At 30.1% G+C, this 14,016-nt stretch overlaps 1 protein-coding gene across 4 annotated transcripts; it reads right to left on the bottom strand.

Moving 5' to 3' along the window:
• Positions 1-3,019: 3,019 nt before the first annotated feature.
• LOC138941933 (uncharacterized) lies at positions 3,020-9,239 on the bottom strand. Of its 4 annotated transcripts, XM_070311895.1 has the most exons (8): positions 8,629-9,239; positions 8,394-8,525; positions 4,939-5,165; positions 4,556-4,843; positions 4,387-4,437; positions 4,083-4,306; positions 3,835-3,997; positions 3,020-3,754 (listed from the first exon to the last, which is right to left on the bottom strand). In XM_070311895.1, exons 3-8 carry the CDS (start codon positions 5,153-5,155, stop codon positions 3,621-3,623), a joined length of 1,077 nt encoding a protein of 358 aa, XP_070167996.1. In that variant the 5' UTR covers positions 5,156-5,165; positions 8,394-8,525; positions 8,629-9,239; the 3' UTR covers positions 3,020-3,620. The 4 variants fall into 4 exon arrangements, with proteins under 4 accessions (XP_070167996.1, XP_070168002.1, XP_070168005.1 ...); XM_070311901.1 differs by lacking the exons at positions 8,394-8,525; positions 8,629-9,239 and adding an exon at positions 5,240-6,545; XM_070311904.1 differs by lacking the exons at positions 8,394-8,525; positions 8,629-9,239 and having other exon boundaries at positions 4,556-4,834; positions 5,036-5,099.
• Positions 9,240-14,016: the final 4,777 nt, after the last annotated feature.

Raw genomic sequence — 14,016 nt, 5'->3', positions numbered from 1 at the left:
ACTCAGCTTTGTGCGCAGAAAACGTATATCCTCAATTTCTTTAACGTTGTACAAGAATTTTCGACTAAACTCACTTACTGACACGTAACTAAGACGTTCCGAACGAACAAAACTTGCGTACATAGCGATTTTAACAGTGTATGCCGTGAAGCGGTTCTTCTCAATTTTCTTGATGTTGCACAAGAATTTTAAACAAATCTCACTTACTGACACGCAACTAAGACGTTCCAAACAACCAAAACTTGCGTAAATATCGATCTCAGCTCTGTGCGCAGATAAACGTATATCCTCAATTTCGTTAACGTTGTACAAGAATTTTCGACTAAACCCACTTACTGACACGTAACTAAGACGTTCGGAACGACCAAAACTTGCGTACATAGTATTTTAACAGTGTATGCCGTGAAGCGGTTCATCTCAATTTCCTTGATGTTGCACAAGAATTTTAAACAAATCTCACTTACTGACACGTAACTAAGACGTTCCGTACAACAAAACTAGCGTACATAGCGATTTTAACAGTGTATGTTGTGAAGCGGTTCTTCTCAATTTTCTTGATGTTGCACAAGAATTTTAAACAAATCTCACTTAATGACACGTAACTAAGACGTTCCGAACGACCAAAACTTGCGTACATAGCGAACTCAGCTTTGTGCGCAGAGAAACGTATATCCTTAATTTCTTTAACGTTGTACAAGAATTTTCGATTACTCACTTACTGACACGTAACTAAGACGTTCCGAACGAACAAAACTTGCGTACATAGCGATTTTAACAGTGTATGCCGTGAAGCGGTTCTTCTCAATTTTCTTGATGTTGCACAAGAATTTTAAACAAATCTCACTTACTGACACGTAACTAAGACGTTCCGTACGAACAAAACTAGCGTACATAGCGATTTTAACAGTGTATGCCGTGAAGCGGTTCTTCTCAATTTCCTTGATGTTGCACAAGAATTTTAAACAAATCTCACTTACTGACACGTAACTAAGACGTTCCGAACGAACAAAACTTGCGTACATAGCGATCTCAGCTTTGTGCGCTGAAAAACATATATCTTCAATTTCCTTAATGTTGTACAAGAAATTTCGACTAAACTCACTTACTGACACGTAACTAAGACGTTCCGAACGACCAAAACTTGCGTACATACCCAATAAACACTGTTTTGTAACTTTTACAGAACATTTACAAAACAGCTGTTCGCTGTTGTGGTAACCGTTATGTCCACGATTAAGTAACGTTTAGATGGAAATGTCAGCAACATTATTCTTGTATATCAAACATAATAGATACATGAAATTAAAATGTAATAGATACATAAAATTTATATATGAAATTACATAACTATAACAGAACATAGTAAACACTGTTCTGTAACATTTACATAACATTGACAGAACAGATATGGTAACCATTATGTCAACTTTTAAAACGTAATAGATACATAAAATTTATATATATAAATTACGTAACTGTAACAGAACATAGTAAACACTGTTCTGTAACATTGAGAGAACAGATATGGTAACGATTATGTCAACTTTTAAATGATGTTTAGATGAAAATATCAGCAACATTATGCCTGTATATAATACGTAATAGATACATAAAATTTAGATATAAAATTACGTCATTATAATAGAATTTAGTACACACTGTTCTGTAATATTTATATATTATTTACAGAACACATATTATCTGTTCTAGTAACCATTATGTAATTTACAGGTAACATTTAGATCAAAATGTCACGTATTATATACAGCAACACTATGCTGTATATAATATGTAACAAAATGATAATAACAAATAACAAATATCTAAAATTTAGACATGAAATTAAGTAACTATAATAGAATAGTCTTTTTTCAGTCTAATCATTGATAAATATATATATTAATAATACATATATATTTATCAATGATTAAAATGAAGAAACTATTCTGCTATAGTTGAATATACAGCGCAAAATTATTGATTGGATAAAATTACTAATGGTTGTTTTTTTATTAAAATTAAGAGAATTAACTTATATTATTTATGTTTAGAAAATCGTGTATATATAAAGATATGGATATATATAACAATAAAAACTTGATTTCTTGAACAACTCTTTATTTCCACATGCTAAATTGTTAAATAAATGAATCTTGTAACAAATTTATGAATAAATCTTTTAACAAATATTATTAATATTTATAAAATTAATTTTTGTTTCAAATTACAATTATAATGATAATTTAAATTATATTACATAATTTTAGATATTTTTTTTAAGAGAAAACTTTAAATATACTAATAGCTAATAATAATTTCAAACTTAAATAACAAATTGCACTTATATTGTATTAATTAATATACTTTGCAAACAATTAGAATCACAAAATTAAAAAGAATCGAATTCACGTATTTTTGCAAAAAAAATGTCATATGGTCGTAGAACTGTTTAAAAAAAGCATTTTAAAGAGAAAATGTTAAGTTTTATTACAATTAATAGAATTGATGAAAAAATTGTTCTCTACGTACTCGCCTATTAAAGTTGAAGTTTTTTTCTACAATTACAAAGCTCATTTTAAAGTAGCACCACTTGTAATAAAATCTGTATAAGAAAAATCGTTAGAAAAATCTCCGTTAGAGCATTGGAAAGTTATGTTTTCTAGCTTTAAAATCTGTTTTAAATATCATTCTGTGATAATTTTTTCGAAAAGTATATCAATTTGAATGAATTTCATCCTTTCTACGCCTTTTTACGCCGAAGTACAATAATTTCCTAATTTTGTTGCAAAATATAGTACACTAATAACAATTAATAATATTATAAATTAATTAAATTTAGAAATATTATAAATTATAAATTTATTATAATAGTAATTAATATGATAAATTTAAACTTCACGGTACACTCGAGTATTCGCGATATTATTTTTTGTTTTAACACTATACATCAATAAGAAATGAGTTTTTTAGGCTTCTCCCCACATGAAAATTATAATTTTTACATCCATAAACTTTTCATAAACACACTTGTCAAAATCTTTGAGATTCATGTATGATTCGTTAATTATAACACATTTGTTAATAATATAAGTGTGTACCGTTAGAATAAATCTAATTTAAACAAAAATGGAAACGCAATTCGATTTTCATTTGAAAGAAAAACAATAAAGCAATTATACTTTTTGTAATTAAAAAGATTGTTAGATAAACTATTAAATGTATCAACATAATGCATACTTTAATTCTACTAATTCTCCTAAAAGAAGTATTTAACTCAAATAATGACGTTGAGAACTCAAAATGAAAAGAGTGCAGACTATGATTTTAGATTTTAGAACATAAAAATTTAAAAACTTAAGTATTTAACACTAAATCTACCGACAACTTATTTATACCAAATGCAGAAATTTTTAAACTTTGATAACGTTTTGACCGATTGTTTAACCAGTCGTGGTAGGTTTAGTGTTAAAATCATTCAATATAAAAAAAACATTAGTTAAAAAAAATATTTCTTATGTTAATTAAGACTCTAGGCCAATAAAAAAAAGATCATAAGCCGAAAGCTCATAGACTAATAAGAAAAAAGATTATAATGAAAAAATAATAAGCTTTTGAGACATTTAAATAACTTGCGGATTTGCTTCTTCAGAGTCTTTTTGTTGTCTGCTAAGCCTTTGACCACCTTGGCGAAACCATTCTTTCGTGATGTCTTCAAACTCTTTGTTTGTGAATTGATGTTGAGCCAAAATTGTTGCTGAATTATTAAAAAAATTTTACATTAAATTAAATTGCATATTTTATAAATTTATTTATAAATATAAAAATATATTTTACCTTGTATTCCCGTCAATATAGACTTTAAACTACTTATTTTAAAATGATTACGTAGTCCTTTCCAGGATGATACCTTGGCAACTTCATTAGAAAATAAAGTTCGATATATACGAATTAAATTTTCTTTAGCGGACCCTCCGCCTATGCGAGATATATACAGCATCTTTAGAAATAAAACATACCAATAATATAATTTACATTATTCTATTTAAATAAAATTTGCATTTAAATAACTTAATTAAACTTACAAATTTGTTGTACTCATCTGCATTTTCTGATAAATTCTTTTCAAAAGCTATTATTTCATTTATACTCTTAAACGGAAAAGATTTTTGTATATTTGATGTATCCCTGGCAGAGTCTTTAGACTTATGTTGGTTATGTTGTGTTTCTATGTTTTTTAAACGAATATCTATAGTTTGTATGTCTAATGAAATTGTAGTTATAGCTGTACATATTTTTTCAAAATTATCTAAAAAATTAATAATATTGAGTAAACAATGCCATAAAGAGATATTAATAAAATTATAAGATAAAAAGTAAATACAAAACCTTCCATTTTATCTGACATTTCTGACACTAACGTATATACATCCTGCATATCTAGAAATATTAAAAAAGTATTAGATTACTCATAATAAACAATAACTATAATTTAAAAAAAAACTGTTTTATTATAGAGATAATAAAAATGGAATAAAAGAATTAAAATAAAAATTACTTTTGTGAGGTACTATAGTTCCATCAAGAATTTCCATATCAATATTATTAATAATTGTTGAATCCAAAATATTTGAGATTGATTGAATATTTTTGGCTGATTGTGAGACATTGTGGATTGATGGTGGATTTGGTATAATTGAACGTGAGTCATCAGAATCAGATTCAGATTCATTATCATAAACTGTATTTAGTGACCGTTTTGTGCATGACTTCTTTATTTGATTTGTATTATTTTCATCGCTTGAAGAATAATTCGTTGCTCTTTGTCTAGCCTCATCTAATGAATCTTGATTAGGACAAAACCGTAATTTACAAATTACATTATTTTTTTAAAATATTAAAAAAATAATTACATAAATTCTGAAGTAAAATATAAATTACCATAATATCCATGAAATTTGATAGGATAAAGTGTCCATTTAGGATTATTAGTAACAGGTGGAGTTTGTTTCACAATAAACATGTTTATATTTTTTACCGATGGCCACCAGCATTCTGTTAAATTGGAAGAAAGCCATAAAGATGGAACTTCTGATACGATCTCTTCTTCATTATTCCCATCGCTTGGAAAAGTTACGACAGCGAAATTTTTTACCATTATTAATAATCTGTAAAAAAGTAAAACTTGTTAATTAATTTAATATTGTTTTCAATTATATATTCTATCAATATGAGTACTCGCCATAAACATATATCTTGTTGGTGCAGTAAAGGCAAGATCACAGCTTCTTCGTCACATAAAGGCAGTTTTACACATTTTAATTTAATATCAGACAATGGAATAGTAATTAACTCATACTGTGACTCGTTAATTTTTTTAATTCCGATATTTAAAGAGTTGCATGGAATGCGAAAAAATGATTTAATATTTAAATACTTTTTGCCAATAATGTAAATCTGTTTATTTTTAAAATAAATTGTCGTAAGTGAAATCGTTGTACCATCTAACAAAAGACAACAATTATCAGCAGTTCTTGTACTTAGATAGAAACCTTTACATTGAACTGATTTTATTATCTTTTTGCCATTTATAATACGTACTTTTGGTATTGGATAATTCTTTTCTACATTTGTTATATTAAAATTATCTTCTTCTTTACAACGATTGACTAATTGTTCTAATGGCCGACTCGAAGATCTAATTCTTGATTTAATTTTTTGCATGTAATTTTCGAACTTAAACGCACTAAATTTATCTAACACTCCCCATAATTTTACATAATAACACAAATGAATTAAATTATGAACGTTATATGATAAATATTGACGACCATATAATGTGCAATAATTTTCAACAAAATACAATAATAAACTGTGTGCATAATCAAGCAGTTGTACGCAATATTCTTTGCTACATAAAATTCGAATTGCTATGCTCAGACTCAAAAAATGAACATATTTATCACGTGATAATTTTTTAAAAAAGATTATTGGCCCAGTATATAATAATAATTGTCTTAATTCGGTGGCTTTAAAGCGATCAACCTCATCTAATTTCCTTGGCTTTCTAGCAAATTCCTTAGGTAGGAATAATGACATAGATAATAAAGAAGTTGAAGCAAGAGTTATCTGAGTTGCAACCATACGAACATTATGTTTACCTTTAATCCAAAACTGCAACAATTTTTTCATTACTCCTAATAGTACGAGATGCATGTAGTCTAAAGGAAATTGAGTAACCATTCCAATGTTTAAATCTTCAAGATTTGAAGTGATTTTATGGTGTTCTTCTTGTTTTCTTAATTTAAAAGATTCATCTGATCTTAACATTGCATTAATTTCTGGGTACGTTACTCGATTTTCTATGTAATCTCCCTCTTGAATACAATTACCGCATCCAAAATACGCATTATGTCCTTTAGTTCCCTTGATAAACGATTTTGCAGGAGCATCGCAGATAAATACGTTCAATTTCACAGTTATTTTTTTGCCGTATTCTACAATGCCAGTTCGGAAAATTTCTAAACAATCATCCTTAAAATATTTCAAAAAAGTATTGCAACATTCTGGCTTTTCAAAACCATGATAAACACCAATTATAAACGGTTCGGTGTAAATATCTGCAACTATACTACCTAAAATAGGCCAAAATTGACTCCCAGAAGATTTTGTTAAAGGAAGACCATCTATATTCACATTAATATTTATCTGAGATGGTAAATTATTTCGACAATAATGCTTACGAATAGATTTTTTCAAACTATCATCTAAACCTGCATGATAATATTTTCCTGGTGTCATTTCAATAATGTCTACTTGTTTGGGCGTTTGAAATAGAGTTCGAGCATCAATCGGAACATTATGGCCGTATTTTACTAGAATTTTCAGTAAACTACTAATAGCAGAATGACTGACACGATTTTCAATAGCCCATAATCGGATGTCGTTAATAAGTTCTGTTTTACAAAATTCTGTTTTAGAAAATTTATCACTTGAAATACTTAACTGAAGACTATTTTTATCAATACTAATTTCCGAATGTTCAGAAACTAAATCATGATTATTTTCTGTACACTTATGAGTGTTCATTACATTGGAATAATCGATATCAATTTCTTTTAGTATATTTTGCTGCTGAGGTAATTGTTCGATGTTACCTGGCCCATTCGATAAACTTACGATATTATTTTGAATTTCCAAATTTGAATTAATAGTCATTTGGCAGATATTACGAAATTTTTTTAAGAAAATACGTCGCCGCTGCCTTGGCGTTAAAGAATTAATGTCTAGTCTTAATTTTGATTTGGACATAATATATAATTTTATAAAGCAATAGGAAATAGATGAATTGCGATTATGTATACGAATATAGGTTTGGGTTTGCCTGATATTATTGTTTATATTATATTCTCCTTTTTCACTGAAACAATATATAGGAAGCTTATATGGAGAATTAAAAATATTTTGACAAATAAAAAATGTTTTAAGACATTTGCAGTTTTTTATCGAAACAAACTAATTCAATAATTAAAATATAATTTATGTAATATTTTAAGGACGCTAATAGAAAATTTCAGAAAAAATGCAATCTATGTTTCTTAAATAGTATTTCATTTATATATGAAAAATTTGATTTCTCACAATTATGGTGAAACAACCTACATAATTTTTTAATGTCTTTTAACGGAAATATTTTTGTAATGTATTTTAGTGTTGTAATTAATTAAACACGAATAATTTTTTTTGTTACGTTGCATGTTATTATAAACTATAAATTATAAATTAAAGTAATTATATAAGCATATTGCACGCATAATATTTACAATTTTTTAAGACCTATAACTTCATTATGTAATGACTTGTAATAATTAATGCTATCATGTTTAAATATTTTATACTTGAATAAAAATCAGTTTACATCAAATTAATTCACGATCAAATACCAAATTGAAAAATTAAGACTCATGCATAGAAAATATTTATTAATTATAAGATTCTATTTCATTTGCAAAAAATTATTATGAAAACAGTCAATAATAAACTTTCAAAATATATGAAGTATTCGAAAAAATATATCTACAGTTTTTTCTAATGCAGATATCTTGTTCAACAATATAAAAGCTATATTTCATAATTGATATCATTTATCATTGGAATTACCATTACGATCATTATAAAAAAATTATAAACCGGAATTTAGTATGCCGCAATGCAATAAAAAATAAAAAATCTATAATTAAGAAATGATGTAACTTTACACTCGAAATATTCAAGCTTCTGATTCAAAAAGTAGTGCAAATAAGAGATTTCTTGTTTTTCTCATTATATGACCGTGCAACAAATATTGTAAAAAAAACATGGGAAAAATAATGTTGCATAAAATAAATCGTACTTACTATAAAAATGCCAAAATATAAAAATAATGAGGCAAAACTAGGTGTATCTTTCGCCGGCACGAGGTCCTTTGTCCTTTGTTAGGCGCACGTGGTTTTCAGTTTTCACGTGGTACGCGATGTATCTTTTGTTCACTGCACAAGAGGAATTCAATCTTTAGCATAGCTTTTTTACCACAAGACAACAATTATCATTTGTTGGCATTAATTATTAAGTTAATATTTATTTCATACTTACCAATATCTCGATACTGTTCACACTTTCAACACAATTTTTTCACACGCACAACTACTGTTTTCGTAGATTTGGCCATATTGAAAAGTAAAGTCTAGCGCGCAGAAGCTTGGGATGCTTTGTACGATGATTGCGCACTAGAGCTGCGTTCGGAAACATTACCCGTGTGCACACGAGCGACGTTCTATCTTTGTTTAACTTTTGGTACATAACAAAGATAGAACGACACTCGTGTGCACACGAGTGATGTTTCCGAACGCAGCCTTGCACGCATAGACATAGTATATCTAGACCGAGCGTTTGCCTTTATTTAAGGAGTGGGGGTAAAGATACACGTAGAAAAGGACATACTCTGTTCCGTGCTCCTTGCGTTCTCTCTCGCTCGCAAGTAGCAGCGACTATGTCTATGCTTGCACGTATACTTAATACGACTAACAATAAGCCAATCACAGACTTACCCCCTAGGGCATGTTCACATAACTTACACAGATGCATAATGTAGAGAAAAATTTACTAATTATGCGTCTTGCACAAAGAACATAAGTAAAAAATTTCAGTAAACGTATATTTACTTAATAATTACATAATATTCTATATGTTATAAATGAACAAAACAAAACTATGACGTATCAGTTATGTCAATAACGTAATGAATCTATAATTGTTACATAGAAATGTTATGTCATTTTGTCGTTACTCTATTATGTAACATTTATGCAATTTGGTGAACATAAATGTGTATACTCTAAAAGTTTCGTGAATGCCACGTAATTTTAACGACATAATTGACACGTTATGTTAAATATACATAACATTTATGTATTTTGGTGAATGTAAATGTGTATACTCTAAAAGTTTCATACATGTTACGTAACTCTAATGATATAATTGAAATGTTATGTTAAATACGTAACAATTATATATTTTGATAAATGTAAATGTGTATACTATAAAAATTTCATAAATGTTACATAACAGAAAAATAGTATACATATATCATTCAAAAAAAGATATCTGGTGCATATTTAAAAATTTTTTTTTTAATATATAATTTTATTTTCCACATTTATAACTCTATATTAAGAAAATATGTTTCAAATACGTTTTTCTCAATGATATTATATGCATTTATCATCTTTTCAGAACACTCAAAAATGTCAACAATGGTATATATTTTTTTATGTGTAATACGATATGGAAATTTTGTTATTACTAGACATTACAAGTGTGCGCTTTGCGTGCGCCACACGCATTTATCGTGTGCGTGTGTGTCTGTGTATTACATATGTGTGTGTGTGTGTGTGTGTGTGTGTGTATACATATATTATAATTTAACAACTAAGCTTCGGATAAAATTTTGATAAAGGAAAAATCGTCTTAGAATTAATTCAAGAATACGACATTTTAAGAACTAAAAGTTGTTTTGAATCACCCTGTATACACACAAAAAAAAATCAAATGTGGTACACACACAATAAATGTATATGGTGTGCACGGAGCACGCGTTTGTGATGTTGTAGTTCTTCTCTAAAAAAGGCATGATTGATATATTGTTACCGCTTTTAAATTATAAATAAATATATCGCAACTTTCCTCTCTCAAAATCTTTCATTTTCTTGTTTCTGCATAATTCTCTTCCTTTTACGAATTCTTTTTACAAGGTTTTAAGAAAAATGTATACATTGACATCAATAAAATAATGTTAATGTTACATGTTTAACATAACGATACACTTATGTCGTTAGAGTTATGTAGCATTTATGAAGTTTTTAGAGTGTACACATTTACATTCACCAAAATACATAATTGGTACGTATTTAACATAACGTTTCAATTATGTCATTAGAGTTACGTAGCATTTATAAAACTTTTAGAGTATACACATTTACATTTCACCAAAATACATAAATGTTGCGTATTTATTATAACGTTACAATTACGTCGTTAGAGTTACGTAGCATTTACGAAACTTTTAGAGTATGCACATTTACGTTCACAAAAATACATAAATGTTACGTATTTATTATAACGTTACAATTACGTCGTTAGAGTTACGTAGCATTTACGAAACTTTTAGAGTATGCACATTAACGTTCACAAAACTGTATAAATGTTACGTATTTATTATAACGTTACATTTACGTCGTTAGAGTTACGTAGCATTTACGAAACTTTTAGAGTATGCACATTAACGTTCACAAAACTGTAAAAATGTTACATAACAAAGTAACGACAAAATTACATAACAATTCTATGCAACAATTATAGATTTATTATGTTATTGATATAACTGATACGTTATAGTTTCATTTTAATGATCTGTAATATATACATATAGAATATTATATAATTGTTACGGAAATGAGCCCTGCGTGTTTACTGGGTAGCGATCTCAGCTTTGTGCACAGATAAACGTATATCCTCAATTTCGTTAACGTTGTACAAGAATTTTAGACAAATCTCACTTACTGACGCGTAACTAAGACGTTCCGTACGAACAAAACTTGCGTACATAGCGATTTTAACAGTGTATGCCGTGAAGCGGTTCTTCTCAATTTTCTTGATGTTGCACAAGAATTTTAAACAAATCTCACTTACTGACACGTAACTAAGACGTTCCGAATGAACAAAACTTGCGTACATAGCGATTTTAACATTGTATGCCGTGAAGCGGTTCTTCTCAATTTCCTTGATGTTGCACAAGAATTTTAGACAAATTTCACTTACTGACGCGTAACTAAGACGTTCCGTACGAACAAAACTTGCGTACATAGCGATTTTAACAGTGTATGCCGTGAAGCGGTTCTTCTCAATTTTCTTGATGTTGCACAAGAATTTTAAACAAATCTCACTTACTGACACGTAACTAAGACGTTCCGAACGACCAAAACTTGCGTACATAGCGAACTCAGCTTTGTGCTTAGAAAACGTATATCCTCAATTTCTTTAACGTTGTACAAGAATTTTCGACTAAACTCACTTACTGACACGTAACTAAGACGTTCCGAACGAACAAAACTTGCGTACATAGCGATTTTAACAGTGTATGCCGTGAAGCGGTTCTTCTCAATTTTCTTGATGTTGCACAAGAATTTTAAACAAATCTCACTTACTGACACGTAACTAAGACGTTCCGAACGACCAAACCTTGCGTACATAGCGAACTCAGCTTTGTGCGCAGGAAAACGTATATCCTCAATTTCTTTAACGTTGTACAAGAATTTTCGACTAAACTCACTTACTGACACGTAACTAAGACGTTCCGAACGAACAAAACTTGCGTACATAGCGATCTCAGCTTTGTGCGCTAAAAACTTATATCCTCAATTTCCTTAATGTTGTACATGAAATTTCGACTAAACTCACTTACTGACACGTAACTAAGACGTTCCGAACGAACAAAACTTGCGTACATAGCGATTTTAACAGTGTATGCCGTGAAGCGGTTCTTCTCAATTTTCTTGATGTTGCACAAGAATTTTAAACAAATCTCACTTACTGACACGTAACTAAGACGTTCCGTACGAACAAAACTAGCGTACATAGCGATTTTAACAGTGTATGCCGTGAAGCGGTTCTTCTCAATTTCCTTGATGTTGCACAAGAATTTTAAACAAATCTCACTTACTGACACGTAACTAAGACGTTCCGAACGACCAAAACTTGCGTACATAGCGATCTCAGCTTTGTGCGCAGATAAACGTATATCCTCAATTTCTTTAACGTTGTACAAGAATTTTCAACTAAACTCACTTACTGACACGTAACTAAGACGTTCCGAACGAACAAAACTTGCGTACATAGCGATCTCAGCTTTGTGCGCAGATAAACGTATATCCTCAATTTCTTTAACGTAGTACAAGAATTTTCGACTAAACTCACTTACTGACACGTAACTAAGACGTTCCGAAGGAACAAAACTTGCGTACATAGCGATCTCAGCTTTGTGCGCTGAAAAACATATATCTTCAATTTCCTTAATGTTGTACAAGAAATTTCGACTAAACTCAGTTACTGACACGTAACTAAGACGTTCCGAACGACCAAAACTTGCGTACATAGCGATCTCAGCTTTGTGCGCAGAAAAACGTATATCCTCAATTTCTTTAACGTTGTACAAGAATTTTCGACTAAACTCACTTACTGACACGTAACTAAGACGTTCCGAACGACCAAAACTTGCGTACATAGCGAACTCAGCTTTGTGCGCAGAAAAACGTATATCCTCAATTTCTTTAACGTTGTACAAGAATTTTCGACTAAACTCACTTACTGACACGTAACTAAGACGTTCCGAACGACCAAAACTTGCGTACATAGCGAACTCAGCTTTGTGCGCAGAAAAACGTATATCCTCAATTTCTTTAACGTTGTACAAGAATTTTCAACTAAACTCACTTACTGACACGTAACTAAGACGTTCCGAACGAACAAAACTTGCGTACATAGCGATTTTAACATTGTATGCCGTGAAGCGGTTCTTCTCAATTTTCTTGATGTTGCACAAGAATTTTAAACAAATCTCACTTACTGACACGTAACTAAGACGTTCCGAACGACCAAAACTTGCGTACATAGCGAACTCAGCTTTGTGCGCAGAAAAACGTATATCCTCAATTTCTTTAACGTTGTACAAGAATTTTCGACTAAACTCACTTACTGACACGTAACTAAGACGTTCCGAACGACCAAAACTTGCGTACATAGCGAACTCAGCTTTGTGCGCAGAAAAACGTATATCCTCAATTTCCTAAATGTTGTACAAGAAATTTCGACTAAACTCACTTACTGACACGTAACTTAGACGTTCCGAACGAACAAAACTTGCGTACATAGCGATTTTAACAGTGTATGCCGTGAAGCGGTTCTTCTCAATTTTCTTGATGTTACACAAGAATTTTAAACAAATCTCACTTACTGACACGTAACTAAGACGTTCCGTACGAACAAAACTTGCGTACATAGCGATTTTAACAGTGTATGCCGTGAAGCGGTTCTTCTCAATTTCCTTGATGTTGCACAAGAATTTTAAACAAATCTCACTTACTGACACGTAACTAAGACGTTCCGAACGACCAAAACTTGCGTACATAGCGATCTCAGCTTTGTGCGCAGATAAATGTATATCCTCAATTTCGTTAACGTTGTACAAGAATTTTCGACTAAACTCACTTACTGACACGTAACTAAGACGTTCCGAACGACCAAAACTTGCGTACATAGCGATCTCAGCTTTGTGCGCAGATAAACGTATATCCTCAATTTCGTTAACGTTGTACAAGAATTTTCGACTAAACTCACTTACTGACACGTAACTAAGACGTTCCGAACGGACAAAACTTGCGTACATAGCGATCTCAGCTTTGTGCGCAGAAAAACGTATATCCTCAA

The sequence above is a fragment of the Polyergus mexicanus genome, unplaced genomic scaffold (assembly GCF_030449975.1).
Source record: "Polyergus mexicanus isolate NDT 795.1 unplaced genomic scaffold, iyPolMexi1.0 SCAF_2, whole genome shotgun sequence".
NCBI lineage: Eukaryota > Metazoa > Arthropoda > Insecta > Hymenoptera > Formicidae > Polyergus > Polyergus mexicanus.
The sequence above is the reverse complement of the archived record's forward strand: the minus strand, read 5'-3'. Positions and strand labels throughout refer to the sequence as shown.